We start from the raw sequence: 18,238 nt of genomic DNA, 5'->3' as shown, positions 1-18,238 counted from the left end.
TCGTCTATATTAAAGTATTTAGAGTATGTCTGGCAAATACTGCAAAATAAATAACTATTATTATTACAATATTTTATACTAAAATACCCCTCTTTAAGAAAGCTTAATGTATTTACATTAGCATACAGAAAAATCGCTCTGATTATTCCCATTATATATATATGTCAAATAATCAGAAAGCATGACTTTTTCCCAAGGAGCTTGTGGAACCATTCATTCATATATTACATAAACATTTATTTTAAATAACAGTAATTACCATTGCCAGGCACTATGCTAAGTACTTTACACAAATTATTTTATTTAATCTTACAAAAGTCTTGTGAGTTCAGTAATGGCATTATCTCCATTTTATAGATGAAGAATTTAGGTTTGAAAAATCCAAATAACTTGCCCAAGGTCACCATGTTAATCCATCACTGGTCTGATTCCAGAGGTGGAATTCTTAACCAGAACACTCTAGGCATGCTGGATGCTATGAGGATAGGAAATGAATAAGACAGTCCTTGTCACATAGTTAACAGTATAACAGCAGAGATTAAACAATTCAGCAAGCTAGAATATATGATGGAATCTGGTGAACATCAAATAAGAGGTGCAAACACCCATGTAAGTTCAAAAATAGGAATATTTTTTAAGTTTGAGTTAATTAGGAGATAGTTCTTGAAAAGGCACAATTGAACTGGGCTTTGAAGTAAGTTTTAGATAACAAGTTTTAGACAGGGAGAAATGGGTGGAAGGACAGTGCAACGCTAAGTGCAGCCAAGAAGTGAGTTATCAATATAGGTACATGTGATGAAGCAGCTCACAGTAGCCAGCCTCCTAAATTATTGAAGAGTCACATTAGAGTTATACATCTGAGAGGCAGGTTTCAGACAGCACCATCACAGCAAAGTTCCAGTCTGAATCTTTAGAGCTACTCAGTCCTATACATAACCCTATCAATCCAAACAGCTTATCACCTTGCTATTCTCTCATGTCTTAGGTAATGCCACTCTACCCTTTCCACTACATTCTTTTTTTTTTTAATTTGATCCTTGAGTACATGTCTTTTTAATATTCTCTGTTTTGTTTTCCTTTTTATTGAGGTATAGTTTTCATCTATACTCTTCTCTAGCTCTTCCCCAGCCCACCAAATTCCTTTCCAAAGTCAATACAATTTCCTTAAATTCTGAATCTTCTCCTTGAACATTTCCTCCACCTTAGTTTAACTGAACCCTTTTTATTACATAAATTATACATCATACATCTTTTTATTTACTACACTATTTTTTTAAGACTCTCTCAAGAAGAGTCTTCTCCCACTTACAAAAACAGGGGAAGGGATTAACAACCTCCTGCCCCAGCCACCACTTCCAATTAATATTCATCCTTATTGCAATAATTCCTCCTTTAAAATTCCCAAAACTTGCATGTATTATTACCTCACCCATATTGTAATTGCCATGTACTGACCCAAGACCCTCTCCAACATTCCTAGAATATTCTGATACTTGATTCATAGTTTTCTTCTCTATCATTAAAACCTACCATCATACCGAAGCTCTAAAACTTTCATAAATCAAATCACTCAATACAATGGACTCATCTTAATTTACTCTAGTCCAACAAACTTCTTCACATCACATTCCCATTTCAACAACATGCGTTCACAAATGGATTTAACAGGGTTACACTTCTCAAGCTCACAAATGTGAACCTCTCATTCTACAACATACAGTCCTTTAACCCTTCCATTTCCTCACTCGCACTGATCCCATTTTTTACCCCCACATCATATAATACCCTTTAACCCTAAGTAAAACTAAATTCTTTTATTCCCCCCAAATTCTTGCTCCTAGACTGATTAGCACTGCTAAAGAAAGTCACATAATTGTAGTAACCACAACTGGTACTATCTACAGACTCACACGTGTTTTAACAAATACTTTTTCAAAATTAGTTAACAGCTCTTTTATTCATCCCTAATTGACCTCCTACTCTGTTTTGAGCTCCCAATACCACTTGAAAGTCCCTCTTTCTCAAAAGATGATCTTGCCTATTTCACTTAGAAGCCATGATTGCAATATCCTTAACTTCTCAAAATTTATCTATATCTTTATCCATCTTCCCACCTTTATGCAAGTCTTATTTAAAAAACTGTCCTGAGTCTATCCTCCCCCATTTCTTCTAAGACCTCACCCTATCAATTATCTCCTACCTGATATCGTTCTCTCTCCACTGAACCCTTTCCCATGCCATACAAACCTGATTTTTATAGTCTTTTTTAAATAATCCTTTCTACCTAATTTCATACTCAAGCTTGTTCCAAAATCTTTCCTTCACATCTCATCTTCTATTTCCTCACCACCACTCATTCATTTAGCCTCTTGAAATCTGGCTTTTGTCCCTACTGCTCTACTAAAATCAGTGGTAAAAAAAAAAGTGACCTACTAATTGCCAAATCCAGCATCCTCATACTGCTTTAACTCTCTGATTTACATTGCATTCACTCTCCCTTGCTTCCCAAACCTATCAAACTCCTTCTAATCTGCCTAACTGCTCACCAGTGTCTCTTCCTCCTTACTTTGAAATTAAATATATGTGATTCAAGACTTTTCTCACTGCATACTTTTTCTGTGGGTAATTCTATCCATTCCAATGGCTTCAGCTAACATCACTGCAAATAAAGTAGTTTTACCATGATTAATTGTAGATTCTGGTTTTGAACTTCAATTATGGTTCATCAGACACTGCATAATATGCAGCCATCAACTAGACCTACTGAAAAAAGAAAGGTGTATCATCATGGGACACTAGATCCTCAAGCTGAAACTGGGGGAGGAGGGAAGAGTTTCAAAATCAAGCAAGTTTGAAAAACATTGCACATTCAGTCAATCTCTTGGAGAGGCAGAGGTACAGTAGCATAGCAAAAGCTCTGAAAAATCCTGCAGTAAATAATATCTTCTTATAACTACAGTTGTCCCATTTATTTGTCCATGAAACCTTTTTTCCAAGTAAGGCTCACTAACATCCTATGACAGTAAAAAAGATTAAAATTATATGTTTTGTAATCAGAAAGATCAGATTTTGAATCCTGGTTCTGCTTCTTGTATTGCTAACAGTTGCTTACCCTCCCTAAATTCCAGGTTCCTCATCTGTATATCAGAAATAATAATAACCACCTCAGAAGGTTTTTGAAAGAATTATAACGTTTGTAAAATTCTTAGCACGCTGTTTAGTACCTAAGTACTATAAAAAATTATCTATCCTTAACTGCAAATGAGAATGAACACAGATCTCCAAGGTTGTTGCCTGAACAGTTGATAACTTGAAATTTACATCAACTTTTCTGTTTTAATTCAAAAATTCATTTGGAAGTTGTGATCTATGACTCTAATATATCTGTTATACTTTTGTTGTTGTTGTTAAACATTTCTAATGGTCATTCTCCCTTGAATGACCCATGCACTTTATTATTTCATTCAACTGTCACTAGACCTGTCTCTGGTGCCAATAATTTTTTATCTGTGTCCCCATCTAATTCACTGCTTTGATATGCTGGAAACCTGGAAATAAGATATTCATCTTTATTGGGGTAATAAATAACTTAAACACATAGATTCAATATAATAGGAAGAAAGCCTTCAGAAGCTTCTCATGAGTGAACTTTAACATACAAACCATGTGATTTCTCCTCTCATGCTTAGAGGTGTTTTATGCTTGATTCCTGATTCATGGCCACATTCCAGAAAAGTAGGGTAATCAGAGTTTTTGTGGTTCTTCTACTTACAGAATTTTTCTTTATTAACTCATTTTAAACAATAAACGCAATGCATGTTAACATAACTAAAATATTTTTAAATAACTTTAGTTTCAAAACATTGAAAAAAAAAAAAAACATTGAGAAGAATGGCATTATTTTACTTTTTGCAACTCTCTTTAACATCTGACTTAATAAAAGACAGATGATTTCCTCTATATGCTTCTGCATTCAATTTGCTGTGATACATGTCATGTAGCCTCTGGAAAACTGTCCTGTACACAGGTAGAAGATTAAGAGGGAAAGGCAAACAATGTCTTAAAATTATGAAAAATGGTGTAAGCTCACAGATCCAAAAGGGACTCAGGGAATCCAGAGGTTCCCAGACCATACCTTGAGAACCAGTGCCTAAAACAGATACAGCCATGCCAGAAGCCATCCAACTCCTACAGTTGTCAGTTACGTGAGTCCACAAATGCTTGTTTTTTTGTTTAGCTTAAACCAGCTGGAATTGGGTTTCTGCTACTTGCAACTAAAAGAGTTTTGAGCAATACACTATGCAACCCTTCATAGTTCTTCCTTGTTCAGGAGAAAGTTTAGGAAAACTTAGTGCAGTCTCACAGAGGAAACTTGAAACTTCATGTCTTGTTTTCTCTCTCTACTGCTACCCGCCTTCCTTATACCTCTAACTTAGAATTCTTCCTGTTTTATTAATCAAAATTTTACCTTTGGGTACTTATGAAATTCTCACGACCATAAATGTCACTTCCAGTCATTCAAGTTCCAGTTAGCAACCCTCCTAATGAAATGGCAACTGCATGCACACAAATGTCACAAAGAATTCAGAAGCCCTTTAAGCCAACTGATTGTTCTATTTCTGAGAATCTATGTGAGAAAATTAAATATACACTATTAAGAAAAGAAACATTCTTAAAAATTAATATTCATCTCTTAAAACCAGATGAATACCGGAGAACAGCTAGTTAATATTAGATCTGAGAATGGTTTTTACTATACATTAACAATTACTTTTCAGAAAGGACAGCTCCAAAAGGGAAGTCAGCAGAAAAAGAAATCCTCTCCAGAGGGATAGCTCACATAAATATCAACGTCTTTTAAGAATTAACAATTTTACTCTCAAATTTTACTTCTCACAACTACTTGCACCAAATTAACTGTAATAAAGAGATAAATAAATCTAAGTGTAACCAGGTAAAGAGGATGGGATTTGCTGAAGGACAAGGCTAATATCTTGCCCTTACCCCCAAAACAATGTACTAAGCCAAGGAGAAATGCATTTATTGAAAAAAGGCTGTGCATGTTAAACTGAGGTATTATCACCCCTAAAGTTCTGTGTGAGGAAGCACACAAATGACACCAGATAAACACTGTGCATATTCCTTATGTGTCAATTTCACTTGAAGGTTTTAGGGGAGAAAAAAGTATATTAAAACAAACACCGATCTATTGGAGGCATATACATACATACATATGTGTGTATATATGTATATATATAACACATACACATACTTTCAACGGCAAAGAATACCCCTAGAATACACACACACACAAATGGTAATACTGGTTGCTTATGAAGAGGAATTTCAGGTTTTCAGCTACTTCAGGCAATGTCCCAGAGATCCATGTTCACTCTCCTTTGCGGCCAAAAAAGTTTGAGGCACACTGCCACAAGGGCACTCCTAAATAAATTTAGAATTGTCTAAATAGACTGCATAGACTGTCTATGCAACAACAGACGGCACAATAATAAATAAGAAAATGAAATGAAATAATTGATTCACTGAATGTTAGTGTACTAGAGTGTAAGCTTATTAAAGAGCCCTTGTTCCCTCCTCCTCTGGTAAGTCCACAGGACTTAACACAGAAACTGCGGTACCCTTAACGGATGAGATCCTTGACAAAAACTTGCTGACTGGGAGGGGCTCGACCTCGCGTCTTACAACTCCACTTTTGTGTTTCTAAGATGTAGTACCCAAAACTGAAGAGTCATTTAAGCCGCAAAACAATTTCAAAAACAAAAACGCGCTGAGAATAAAAACACAACGAAACATGGCTTCAAATCCTTTGTTCGACTTTTGAATCGCTTTTGGAAGAAGGGGGTGGCTAGGAAAGAAAAAGGTTATTAAGCGGGCCGGCTCAGAAGACCAAGCAAGACACGTTGTTTGCAGCACTTAGACGAGGAACGAAATGTCAATTAACATGCCCCGCCTTTCCTTCTTTGCTGCTTTTACCTGCCAGGAGGTACAGGGGGGAGAAAGAGCCAAAGTCGAGAATCAAAGGAAGAGAGGAAAGTAGGACCAAGACGCTGAGAAGCTGGAAATGAAACTGGAACATTGGTGGAATTACGAGGAAGGCGTGGCAGGAGAGCGGCAAGCCAACCGGGAAGAGCAGCAGGCCGATGAGCCCCAAGTAGGGTGCTCGCGGGAGAAGGACGAAAATGAAAGGGGTGACGGGGTGAAGAGCGGCCGAGGCTTTGATGACAGCTCGGAGTGGGTCTTCGACTCGCAAGGGCCCGAGAGACCCGGGAACCTTCCATTGTGCGCGCCCCTCCACCCCACTCCACTCCACTCCACACTCCCCTCACCTCCTCCCCTCCCCCCCGCCCGAGCCCTCGCAGCTCCGGGCCGCAGCACCCGTCGTCGCCTGTTCCCCCCCTTTGCCCGAGGTAGGAGACAATATGCTCAGCCCTCCTCCGACCCTTTCTCACCGGATGAAGATCGCCGTCGCCCGGCCTTCCCCTTGTCCATCTTCTCCTCCTCCTGCTGGAATCGCAGTCGCTGTCACCTCAAGACCCCTCAGGCTGGGGAAGGTAGGGGGAGGGGAGAGGAGGGAAAAAAAAAAAAAAAAAGCCAGGAAAATGTGAACTGCGCTTGCGCAAGAGCCGTCGCCGGCCCTCAGACCGGAAATTAGCCACCCCTCCCACCTCCACCCGGAAATCACTTTCTGGGAGTAGTTTTCTTTGCGGGCTACCGCCGCAAGTGCTTATTAAGTGACGCTTTTTTCGTTATCTTATCCCCTGTTGGAAACTGAGACTTGGTGCTAGGTTTTAGCCCGAGATCGTCAAGGCTTTGTTGACTTTGAAGATTAAGTTGACTAAAAACTAAACCGGGGAAACTAGGAATTCCTCCACTTCACTGAATCCCACGAGGGTACCCCGGAAATATGAGAACAAAACATTAGTCCTTTTGTGCTACTACTTTTCTCATGGACTCTCCCATATATTTGTCCTCAAGGCGCTTCCTCAGACTCAGAAAAAAAGATTTTAAGACGACAAAAATCAATAGCCTAGCTGCTGATTTAGCAGTTGGAGTGGAAATCAATTAGGTCAGCTGAGGAGAAAATGTCAGAGTAATAGGATCTCTTCAAAATTCAAACTCACCATTTTTAAAGGCCAGGAAAAAAGATAAACTGCAGCTCAATTTTTTAAAACAAAATGCTGAGATGCTAGAAAGTGGGTGGGTGTAAACGAATTTGTGCCGCTAATTTTTATTACAGTACTTAAAGGAATAACCCTGACCTCGAACTCAACTAGTACTTGTAGACTGATTTTTTTTTTAGTGCTTTCATAGGACCCATCAGTTTAGAAAAATGTCGTACTTTATTAGCCATAATGTACATATTTGAATAACTTTTTTTTTTTTACTGTGTAAGCTTTAATCACAATAAGTTTAACAAAATTCAGCAGAGCGCTCCAGAGGCAAAATGATACTGGAATGTTCCAACAGTTTAACATCCGCTCGTCCTCCCCCATTTTACCAAGGCCGGTAAAGGGACTCGTCCAACTCATTACCAGAGCCCAGGTTCGTGCTTCTTGAGCCTTGCTTCTTAATTACAGTGTGGCCTGTGCGGAGCTAGAAGTAAGCCTCCAGGTGATGATGCCTATTGGGCCGGGGGGAGTGTCTTACAGGGCAGGAATGGCTGAAAAGCAGAAATATTTCAGGGCTTGATGAGAATGAAATTCACTACAAGGATTTCATTTAGAGGCTCTAGTTTATTTCTGTTTAACAAATAAAAACACTGCCTACTGAAAAATATCTGAATTTTAAGTTTCCTCATAAATCAACTCTTTTAATTGAATGATTTAACTCAAGAATCATACTGGCTCAATTCATCAGCCAATATTATAGGAAACAAACTAACTGCAAATGATGGAAATAGAGCTAAGAGATGGAAACATAAAAAAGGAAATTGTAAGTAGGCCTAATCCATTTCAGTCCAAACTGACAGCTTCCTTAAAAGAAGTTTTAAAGTTTAGCAGTAAGAGGTGAACCTGTGAGAACTGAAATTATAAGAAATAATCATATCATTCAGCTTGCAAATATGTCATTTAAACTTGTCATTGAACCAAATACAGCATTTCTGCTAATAAAGACTTAGTGGGTCAGTTTGTTTCTTTGAATTGGAGCTGGTTTTGAATAACATATTTGAAGATAAATGGCCTTTAAGCTCAAGAATTTTAAATTTGCTTTTTATTTTCAAATTTGCTTTTTAAACCAGTATTTTTATTGTTTTAGCTTTAACAATCTCTACTACATAGTTGACTGTATTGCAAACAACTATAGGACTAAAAAGTTCAGTTTTTTACTTTTGAGGGAGTCATTTAACAACCTTACTTTTCCTTTTATGAAAGACTAATTACACAATCTTTTATAGTGTTTTATGATGTTCAGGAGAAAGCTTCCTTATTTTAAAATAAGGAAGAAAGACCAAAAAAAGTGAATGATTCTCTTCTCTTAGTATGTTTGTAGATAAGGTCATTTCTTTTATGTATGTTTAGCTCACACTGTATAGAGCCTTTTAAATTAAGATTATTTGAGATTAGAAATTCATCAGCCCAGTATTTTATAGGAGAGGATGGAATGGTTTGATCTTAATGAGTATGGTTCTTTATTGAGTGTTAAAAGTGCATATAAAGTGTTTAAGTTAGGTATTCATTATATTTTTGTTTTGACTAACTATACTAACTATTAAAAGCAGTGGGTATGGTTTTTTAGTAGTTTCACGACATAGTGGCAGTGTGAAATTGATCAACCCTTTATTTTACCCCTTAATTAACAATTTCTTTGAGGAGAGCTTAACAAAATCTAAAAAAAGACCCTTCTCTTCACAGGTGAATTAACTTTAAGTACAATCTGAGTATAAACAGCTTTGGTTGGGCACTGGGTACATCTTGACTTCCTAAACTGTTTTAGAAATTAAAATCTGGAATTCCTTACCATGGGCTCCTGGAAAGCCTAGATTTTGCAAAGATATTTGGAGCACTCTGTCATGTTGCTATTAGCCTCATTTTTGTTAGTAGTTGAATCTTATCCTTAAAATATTGAGAATTCTTATGTGAAGAATTTTTCTTCTAGATATAAAGGAAGTAACACATGATTCATGAAAAATGACTATAGGTTTTTTTGTTTCAAGGATATCTTCCTTTTTAAGACAATGAGCAATTTTAACTGCCCTACAGTGTAATAGCCTATTCCTAGAAGTTATGAAAACCTGCAGTAACTTGAGGTATTTAAGTAGGAGATGGGTAATCTCTTGTCCAGGAGGCTATAGGACAAACCTTTAATAACCTAAGTTCCTTAAACTGTCATTTGGCTCTGGGGCTCAGCCCCAGGTATCCTGTACATACACCACTATCTTCTTTTTCGGTTTTTATGTTAGATTAATATATTTTTTACAGAAAAAATTATATTTGTATTAACTTCATGGCATACCTCTCTAATACTTTTTTTCTGATTTTTTTGGCTGCATAGTCTTTGATTTGCTCATTTTTTTTTAATTGTGGTATAGTTGATTTACAATGGTGTGTTAGTTTCAGCTGTACAGCAAAGTGATTCAGTTATACATACATATACATTTTTTTTTTTAACTCATGCATTCAAATTTATTTCGCTCTTAATGAGTAAGGTACAGGGGCAACAGTGTTGAGCTAAGGACTGAAATTAGTGGGGTTGACTCTCTGGACCTCACAGGAGTGAGGGAGCTCCTGGAAGGCAGGTACTATGTGTGTCCCCAGCATCTGGGACAGGGCCTGGTGTCCCAGACCCAGCTGAAGATTGAAAACACGGTATACACCTATTTTTTTTTTCAGATTCTTTTCCCCTATAGGTTATTACAACATACTGAGTATAATTCCCTGGGCTATACAGTAGGTCCTTGTTGGTTATGTTTTATATATAGTAGTATATATGTTAATCCCAAACTCCTAATTTATCCCTCCCCCCCAACACTAACTTCTTTAGAGTGTTCTGTCTTAAAATGTGGTATTTATTTAGCATTTCTATGCCTTAATACATTTGGTTGATTTTAATAGAAAAATTTCATTTTATGTTACTATTTAGTAAAATTGAAGCTTTAGGTAGTTTCGTCGTCTTTATCCTTTATCTTTTGGTACCCACTTACCTCTGAATAATCCCAATCAAGAAGCATAGGATCTAGGATTGGGCAAAGTCCGTAAATCCAAAATCTAGCTGTCAGAATTTCAGTTTCCCAGGAAGGCATATCAAGTTTAAAAAAAAAACAAAGAACAAAACTTAACTACTAAACTATAGGTCCTAGGGCTGTGTACGTAGGAGATAAAACCATAAAGAAATAGAAAGCATTGATTTCTAAAAAAGTCTGGAGTGCTTGCTCTTGGAGGGAGGGAGAGGGCACTTGAAGGCACTTTAGGGGGGGGCTCGCAAAGCTAACCTGGGGTAGTTACAAGGGTGTCTTTATAATAGTTCACTAAATTAGTTTTCTAAGAAACTTTCCTAGGAGATTCTGTTACATACTCAAATTTGGGCAACCCAAGATTTCTAACACCTGATTTTTTTCTTTCCATCACTAATATCCTATTTTCTGTCTTTGCCTCAGGTGGCTTAAATTAATCTTCTTTAGTCTTTCCTGGGGAGAGGTAGGCAGGGGGAAGAGATTTAGTTTGCTCTTCTTTGAATCTTTTACATATAAAATTTCATAAGCTCTATTATTTTCTATAATTTACTAAATGGAATTGTATACAGGCATAATTATTTTTCTGAAAAAACCCTCATAATTGCATTTATGTGTTGGGAAAATAAAAATAGTGCTGCTTTTTACCAAAACAGTAATTCTTAAAAGATGTTTTCCAGGGGTTTTTTTGTTTGGGTTTAGTTTGGTTTTCTAAATATATAAGTAAATAAAAACATGTTCATTGAAAAAAAGTATCTTTAGATATTTTTTCATTTTCTTAGTGAAGTATCACTCATTTGTGCTTCTTAATGTCATAGGATATACAACAGGACCTCTTTCTTAAATACACCAAAGGACTGTAATTACTGTAATAGGGTATATTACTGTGTATCCTGGGGTTAGACCCTAACTTCTCAGGTTGTAAAATTATATTTTCATAAAAGCTTACTGATCACTTGTAAAGAATGTAAAATATTGTTAAATACAACCACTTTATGATCCTAGAGAAGGAGTTTGTTAAAACCAAAGTAAGCTAATTAAAATTATTTGCATCTGTGATTCTGTTGCCCCACCCACCCTCTTCTTGTCAAATTCATAGAAAGTAGAAAGATTTCCCAGGGGCTGCTGCTAAGGGGAAATGAAAAATCATAGCTTACTGGGTACAGAGTTAGTTTTTCAAGATGAAAAATGTTCGATGGATGGATGGTATTAATGGTTGCACACAATGTGGGTGTACTCAGTGCCACTGAACTGCCCATGTAAAAATGGTTAAAACTGTAAATTTTTTAATGTATTTTACCACAATTAGTTAAATAATTTAAAATAATTATGTTTTGCTCTAGGCATGGCTATAACAGCAGTGTCACCACCTAATCCAGGTTACTAAAAGGACCTAACTTGAAATTCTTATTAATGATTATATACTCTTTTCCCTTCTTAAAATTTCATTCAACATAAAATGACTATATTATTCGATATAGAAAACTAAGTGACTAACAAATCCCCTCACCAAATTTTTGGTGAATGAATGAAAAATACTGTGCATTTTTAAAATCACTGGTAAAAAATGAATCTTCTCTCAGGTTTGTAGAGCTGCCTGAGTTATTTTGGGCATGTCAGTTTACCTTTGAAAGCCTCACTTCTCTATAAAATAAACATGTTAGTTAAGAATATCAATAAAATCCCTTGCAGCTCTGACAAGCTTATTCTATTTATTTATTTATTTATGGCTGAGTTGGGTCTTTGTTGCTTCACGCGGGCTTTCTCTAGTTGCAGTGAGTGGGGGCTACTCTTCGTTGTAGGTGCGTGGGCTTCTCATTGCGGTGGCTTCTCTTGTTGCAGAGCACGGGCTGTAGGCTCCCGTAGGAGTTGTGGCTTGCGGGCTCTTGAGCACAGGCTGAGTAGTTGTGGCGCACGGGCTTAGATGCTCCACAGCATGTGGGATCTTCCCAGACCAGGGCTCAAACCTGTGTCTCCTGCATTGGCAGGCGGATTCTTAAGCACTGCGCCACCAGGGAAGTCCCACAATCTTATTCTTAAAGCTAGGTTATCTTATTCCAAACCACTCTTTAGAAAACTAAGTATATAAAACAGTTTCTCTCCTTTATTTTAATGGACCATCTTGATTTGCAAAAGAGAAAATAAATATATATAGATGCATAGGATAGTCTCTAAGAATAATCAGAAATCAACATTTATTAACTTTAGAATTATAGAAGGAGCCTCTATAATTTTTCAAAAGCTTTGTGTGCATCTTTCTCCTGTGTATAAAGCTAGAGGATTTTTCTCTTTACTTTCTTATGCCCTTAGCAAAAATTGTAAAATTCTAACAACAATGTTTAAGTGCCTACTATTCACCAGGCACTATTCCAAGAACTACTGAACAAGACAAAACAAAGTCCTTGTCTCTGCTGTCATGGAACTTTTTTTTTTTTTTTTTTTGGCCGTGCCTTACGACATGTGGGATCTTAGTTCCCAGACCAGGGATTGAACCCATGCCCCCTGAAGTGGAAGCACGGAGTCTTAACCACTGGTTTACCAGGGAAGTCCCAAACTTATATTCTAATGGGAGGGAACAGACAGTAAGCAAGTATATGTCAATTGGTAATAAGTGCAAAAAAAAAAAGAAAAGGAAGAAAACTGAGTGAACTGATGAGGATGATTATAATTTTTGTGACTTTCTGTTTGAATAAAAAAAAAAAATTCCCCCAAAAAGAAATAAAAGAAAAGGAAGGAGGAAGGGAGGGAAAAAATGAAGCATCATAGACAGGGAGTAAGGAAGGATTAGAGGGGATTGCCCTTTCAGATAGAATGCTCGGAGAAAGTTTCTCTGATCAGGTAACAGGTGGGCACAAACTTGAAGGAAATGAAGCCCTATAGATATCTAGAGGAAGAGTGTCCCAATCTGTGGGCATAGCAAGGGGGATGCCCTTAAATAGGAGCTTGCTTTACAAGTTGGCAGCAAAGAGGCCAGGTGTGGCTAGAGTGAAGTAAGCAAGAGAGTGGTGGGAAATGACACCTGAGAAAGAGCTAAGAGCCAGATGATGTAACTAGATGAGTAAGCAAGTGAGAGAAATGGAGGGAAATGACCTTGGAGAGCTAAGGGTCATGGGAGACCTTGTAGGCCATGGTAAGAACTTAGGCTTTTATTCTGAGTAAGAGGGGAGACAATGGAGCATTTTGAACAGGGGTGTGATATCCAATTTAGATGTTTTGAAAAGATCGTTCTAGCTGCTATGTGTTAAACAGACTACCAGGAGATAAGAGTTTATGCAAAGAGATTAGATAGGAGGCTTAATAATGAAGGTTAGTGTTGATAGTGACTTGCACTAGGGCTAGGGCCGTAGAGGTGGAGAGGTAACAAGTGGTTAGATTAGAGATATATTTCAAATAAGGGAGCCTACAGATTTGCTGATTGATCAGATGTGGAGTGTGAAAGAGAGAAAGGAAAGTTGCAGCACAAGCAACTGAAAGAATGGAGTTATTTATAAGATGGGAAAGACTAGAGGGAGAGTAGATTGAAGGGAGTGCTTTGGACGTGTTAAGTTTGAAATGGCTATTTGACATCCAAGTAAATATATCAGGTAGACAGCTAGATATGAGAGTTACAAGTTTGAGTATATTAACCAAGCAAAATATGCTACAATAAATTCTAAAGAATTGTCTACCTTTTCATTCTACAGGATACTCTGCACCTTGCTCCTGTTCACCCCACCTATACCTGTCCTTTATATATCTGTGTGCCATTTGGGTTTTCCAGTTTGCAAACTCCCATTCTTTTCCCCTGAGAATTGTTTCTCAAACAACTAGGTACAAAAGCACTTAAAGGTGAAAAAGAGTAACTGAATGCCATATACTATGTGCTATTAGAAAACACTCATTTTATTTTACTCTCTGATTGAAAGAAAAGTTAGCTAACAAGGTTCTTTAGTTCGTTGGTTTAGTTTAGTTTAGTTGGTTTAGGTTTAGTTCATTGAGTTTTAAATATTCAGTATCTTTCTCTTTATTTCAGTAGAGAAAAAGGCAGTTTCCAGCACAGCACCTGAATAAACAAAGTATTTTTAGATCTAAGAGATTACTGCTTTTCTGGGCAAACCTCCTCATCCATGCCAAAGTATAAAATAGACCCTCCTTTATGGAGAGCAATTTGGCAATATCTGGTAAAATGGAAGATGCTGATATGACCTAGAAATTCCACTTCTAGGTATATTGCCTTAAGAAACTCTTGATATGTGCACAAAAATATGGCTATAAGAATGTTTGTTATAGCTTTGTTTATAATAGTGGAAAATTGGAGCAACCTAAATATTCTTCAACAGGAAAATGGTTAAACAAACCATGGCATATTCAAGCAATGGAACACTATAAACTGATAAAATGAGTGACCTAGGACTATGTTTATTAATGTGGGTAAAAATCACAGTGTTGAGTGAATAAGGAAGGCTGGACAAGAGATATATGTTTTTATATTTCACACTTCTCAAAAAGGAAGATCATCCTATCTTTACAGAAACTTCCATGTGTGAGACAGTACATAAAATGGTTTTTACCTATATTAGTTAATTTAATTCTCACAGCAGCCTTGTGAAATAAATGATGTTATCTGATTTTGCATTTATGCATTCAAAAAATATTTATATAGTATTTGTCAGACACTGTTCCAAGTACTGCAGATACAGCAGTTAATTAAACAAAGTTCCTGTTCTCATAGAGCTTTTATTCTAGTGAGGGGAGACAGATAATTTTTAAATATACAAACAATTATATATCAGGTGGTAATGTAGGCTATGAAGAAAAATAAAGCAGAGTAGCAGGATAGAGGGTAATAAGGATTGCTATTTTAGATAACATAAACTAAGACTCACAAGTTGAAGAAACTGAAACTCATAGAGGTTAAGAAACCTGCTGAAAGTCACTCGACGTAAAATTTGGAGCTAGGATTTAAACCTAAATCAGTCTAATTCCAGAGGCTCCTATCTGTCATTTACACTCTAGGAAAATATATTAATTACATAATAGCACCTGAGATCAGCAACACTGTAGGGAAAAAAGTTTTTAAAGAATAGAGAGCAGTGTAGATAGGTTGGATGCTTTGAACAACCAAACACCTTCATAAAGTATTAACTGGGAATCAGGGAATAAGATTCAGAAAGTGAGAAAAGAGTTAAGAAATCAAAGCAAGCAAGCACCATTTTGATTTTGCCTTAAGCCTTGATAGCAGCTTGAGTGGCACTGAAAATCATTTTGAGTGCTATTTATTGGAAGTAGGTTGTGGTTGCCAGTGTGAGTGTTAAGAAATTAAGGAGTGAGAGTATTAATGAATTTGTTAAGAACATGAATTGGAGTCAGATAGCCTCGGTACCCAATCATTTATTTAACAGTTGTTTGGCACAAGCCACTTAACTTTTTTTGTTGTTTTTTGTTTGTTTGTTTGCCTCAGAATAGAGTCTATTTGAGATTTTTTTTTTCCAGGACTTAACCTTTCATAGTCTTTTCTTTTCCCTTTGGGCTATGTTGACAATAACTAAGTTCACTTCTCAGTCACTTTCTTTATTTTCAAATATCAGAATAACCATATCTTCTATTAGTAGATAAATTGATCATCATCTACACTGCCTGGTTCACATTTCACTTCTACTGCCATCCCCTGCCATTTATTTAATAGCAAAAATGTTTGAATGCTTACTGTGGAGATAAAGACCAACCAAATGAGAAAAGCAAAACCTATTCATTCTGAGCTCACTATAGCAAGGGAGTCAGCCACCATCACTTGCATTTTGGCAGTGACTCAAAGGCAGGCAGAGGAGTGGGAAAGCTTTGTAGTGGAAAAAAAAGGGAAGGCTGCTGGTATGTCCTGGCTGGACACTGTTGGCATGAGGAAGCTGAATGCAGGGTAACTAGAAGGGAGGCATCCTATGTGACTGTTTAGGGGTGCATATTGGCTTTCTCTGGTGGGTCCTAAGTTGGAAGCAGGGATAAAAATTAGGGAAGCTCTAAGTTATTAATCAAGTCTTGGCCATTTTGGACCCATTGTAACAGAAGTTATTGTTTGGCTTCTCAGATTGTCACTAGAGGTAGCAGTCTAACTTCCTGAGATTCTGACTTATAAGACTGGCTTCCTGGGCTGTTTATTGGATCAACAGATAAGGGACTGGCTTCCTGGGCAAGTTGCTGCAGGTTGTGGGTCACAGTTCTGGTTTATATACGGTCTGGCCATTGCCATTTAGTGTATTCAGTTTCTCACTACTTTGCATCGTTCACAATTATTTTGAGTTAAAATCTTTACCATAATGTTAATGTCTTCTTAAAGTACTTAATTCAGTATGATTTCCCACAGGAAGACTTTAGCAAGATGAAATTTTTATTTTATTTTTTCTGGTACTGACATAATATTGCTTTTTACTTTCAGTGGTTACCAGTGACTCAGGAACTGAGCTTCCGAAAATTTATCGAACAATCTGATTTACTAGAGGAACTTAAATATGACTTCAATGAAAAAGCTGAATTGAGACACACTGAGACACATAGGCCTTTTGTCTTTAACTATTATAAAAATGTCCTGGAGAGGAATAGCAAGCGCTACCAGGCCCTTGGCCATTTGCTTGAACAATACATTTATGAACTTTTGGAAAAAGTGTGCAAATTACAAAAAGTATATATCCCACCAGAGGCTGATAAGGAACCAAGAAGCTTCTTTTTCATGAGTGAGAGAGCATTAACAAATCATCATTCTGCTCTTCTTGTCCTTCTTCAAGACCGTGGGGTCTTTAGAGCTGGTCAGTGGAGTCAGCAGGCAGTAATACATCATGGTCTCCAACATGGAAGTCAGATACCATGTATTCAAATGGCATTGCAGGCACATTATGATGTAATTGTGCTAAACCCCAATGACAATTTTGTGGACCTACAGACAGAAAAAGAGTGGAAAGGCCTTTTAACACAAAATGTTGAGTCCTCTTCCAGAAAAATGGTTCAGACTGAGAACTTTTTATCTCTCCAGCAGTCTCTCCAATGTATTCCAAAAAGATGCAGCAACACTCCTGAAGAACACATGGCTTATATTTGGGATTACTTCATTTCAAAGGCTGAAGGCAAGGATGTTGCCTTCATTGTACATGGTTATGGAGGCTTGGTTTTTATGGACTTGCTTGTTCGTAGAAAGTGGGAAGTAATGAGCAAAGTATATGCTGTTGCACTTATTGACTCTGAACATCACGTGGGACACCAGCTGGGGAGTGACATCCAGTTATTAGCATGGATAAAGCACCACTGCCGTGAATGGGTGACAAGTCCAAAGCCTTTGGATAAACCTGCAGCTACTGTTTTGAAAAAGGAGTTTCCCATGGTTTCTGCTGGTACAGAAAAACACAACTTAGCCCCTTCCTCTAGCCTTCAGTCAATTTTTAAATACTTTAGAAAAGCTTTGAAAGCCAAAGCAGCTATTAATTTCTCTCGAGTGCCCATAGTAACTAGAAGCTCCACAAAAAGAAAGCAAAGTGCTTAAGTTACTTTTTTGCCATCTAATATTGTTTTGTCCCACTGAAACTTTGCTAATGTAGATGCTAGAAGAAAAAGAATACTTCTAACTCATAGGCAGTATGTTCTGGCTTGAAATTTGATTTGTTAACTTTTTAAAAAAGTGAGTATGTTCTCTTCAGTAGCCTACTGATGAACCAGGAAGTCAGTCAGTACTATCATTAATATTTTACAGTATTAGTCAAATTAAGAGTAGTCTAGTTAGAGGATCTTCTTTTGAAAAGATTTCTCAGTTTCATAGAATGACACCAAAACTGTAGTTGATAGAAATTAAAGACTAAGTCAATCTTTGACTTCTGCATTATTAATGCTATATTAAAAATATAAGTGAACATAAAAATTAAACATCATAAGCAACTCCATTCTTTGTATGTTTGTGAGTTTTTTTGTTTAAGTTTGTTGATCTCATGTGTGTGTTTACTCATACCTTCAGCTAATATTTGAGTGTCTACTATGTACTAGTCAATACTAGTGTTGGGCACACTGGCAAACAAGGCCAACGTTGCCTTTTAC

General features: G+C 36.9%; 2 protein-coding genes across 9 annotated transcripts in view; one reads left to right on the top strand and one right to left on the bottom strand.

The window, feature by feature from the left end:
• The window catches only part of SENP7 (SUMO specific peptidase 7), a 149,564-nt gene extending 142,965 nt beyond the window's left edge, over window positions 1-6,599 (bottom strand). For 6 of the 8 annotated variants that reach the window (XM_059921236.1, XM_059921237.1, XM_059921242.1 and 3 more), the window contains exon 1: window positions 6,471-6,599. In XM_059921236.1, coding sequence (XP_059777219.1) covers window positions 6,471-6,510 — 40 coding nt within the window. In that variant the 5' untranslated portion in view covers window positions 6,511-6,599. The remainder of the gene's footprint in view (window positions 1-6,470) is intronic. The other 2 variants (XM_059921245.1, XM_059921241.1) reach the window with 2 other exon arrangements.
• LOC132364877 (putative protein FAM172B) lies at window positions 5,886-17,927 on the top strand. Its single transcript, XM_059921247.1, has 3 exons — window positions 5,886-6,572; window positions 7,415-7,563; window positions 16,599-17,927. Exons 1-3 carry the CDS (start codon window positions 6,083-6,085, stop codon window positions 17,691-17,693), a joined length of 1,734 nt encoding a protein of 577 aa, XP_059777230.1. The 5' UTR covers window positions 5,886-6,082; the 3' UTR covers window positions 17,694-17,927.
• Window positions 17,928-18,238: the final 311 nt, after the last annotated feature.

This window comes from Balaenoptera ricei, chromosome 4 (genome assembly GCF_028023285.1).
Source record: "Balaenoptera ricei isolate mBalRic1 chromosome 4, mBalRic1.hap2, whole genome shotgun sequence".
Taxonomy (NCBI): Eukaryota; Metazoa; Chordata; class Mammalia; order Artiodactyla; family Balaenopteridae; genus Balaenoptera; species Balaenoptera ricei.
This window is presented reverse-complemented; position numbering and strand designations above follow the sequence as displayed.

Excerpts from the sequence above, each read along its gene's own strand:
- LOC132364877 (XM_059921247.1), top strand. The coding sequence starts at position 6,083 with ATGAAACTGGAACATTGGTGGAATTACGAGGAAGGCGTGGCAGGAGAG. Across the intron at positions 6,573-7,414 it reads GACCCCTCAGGCTGGGGAAG|CTTTAATCACAATAAGTTTA; the intron begins GTAGGGGGAGGG and ends TTACTGTGTAAG. Across the intron at positions 7,564-16,598 it reads AACTCATTACCAGAGCCCAG|TGGTTACCAGTGACTCAGGA; the intron begins GTTCGTGCTTCT and ends TTTTACTTTCAG.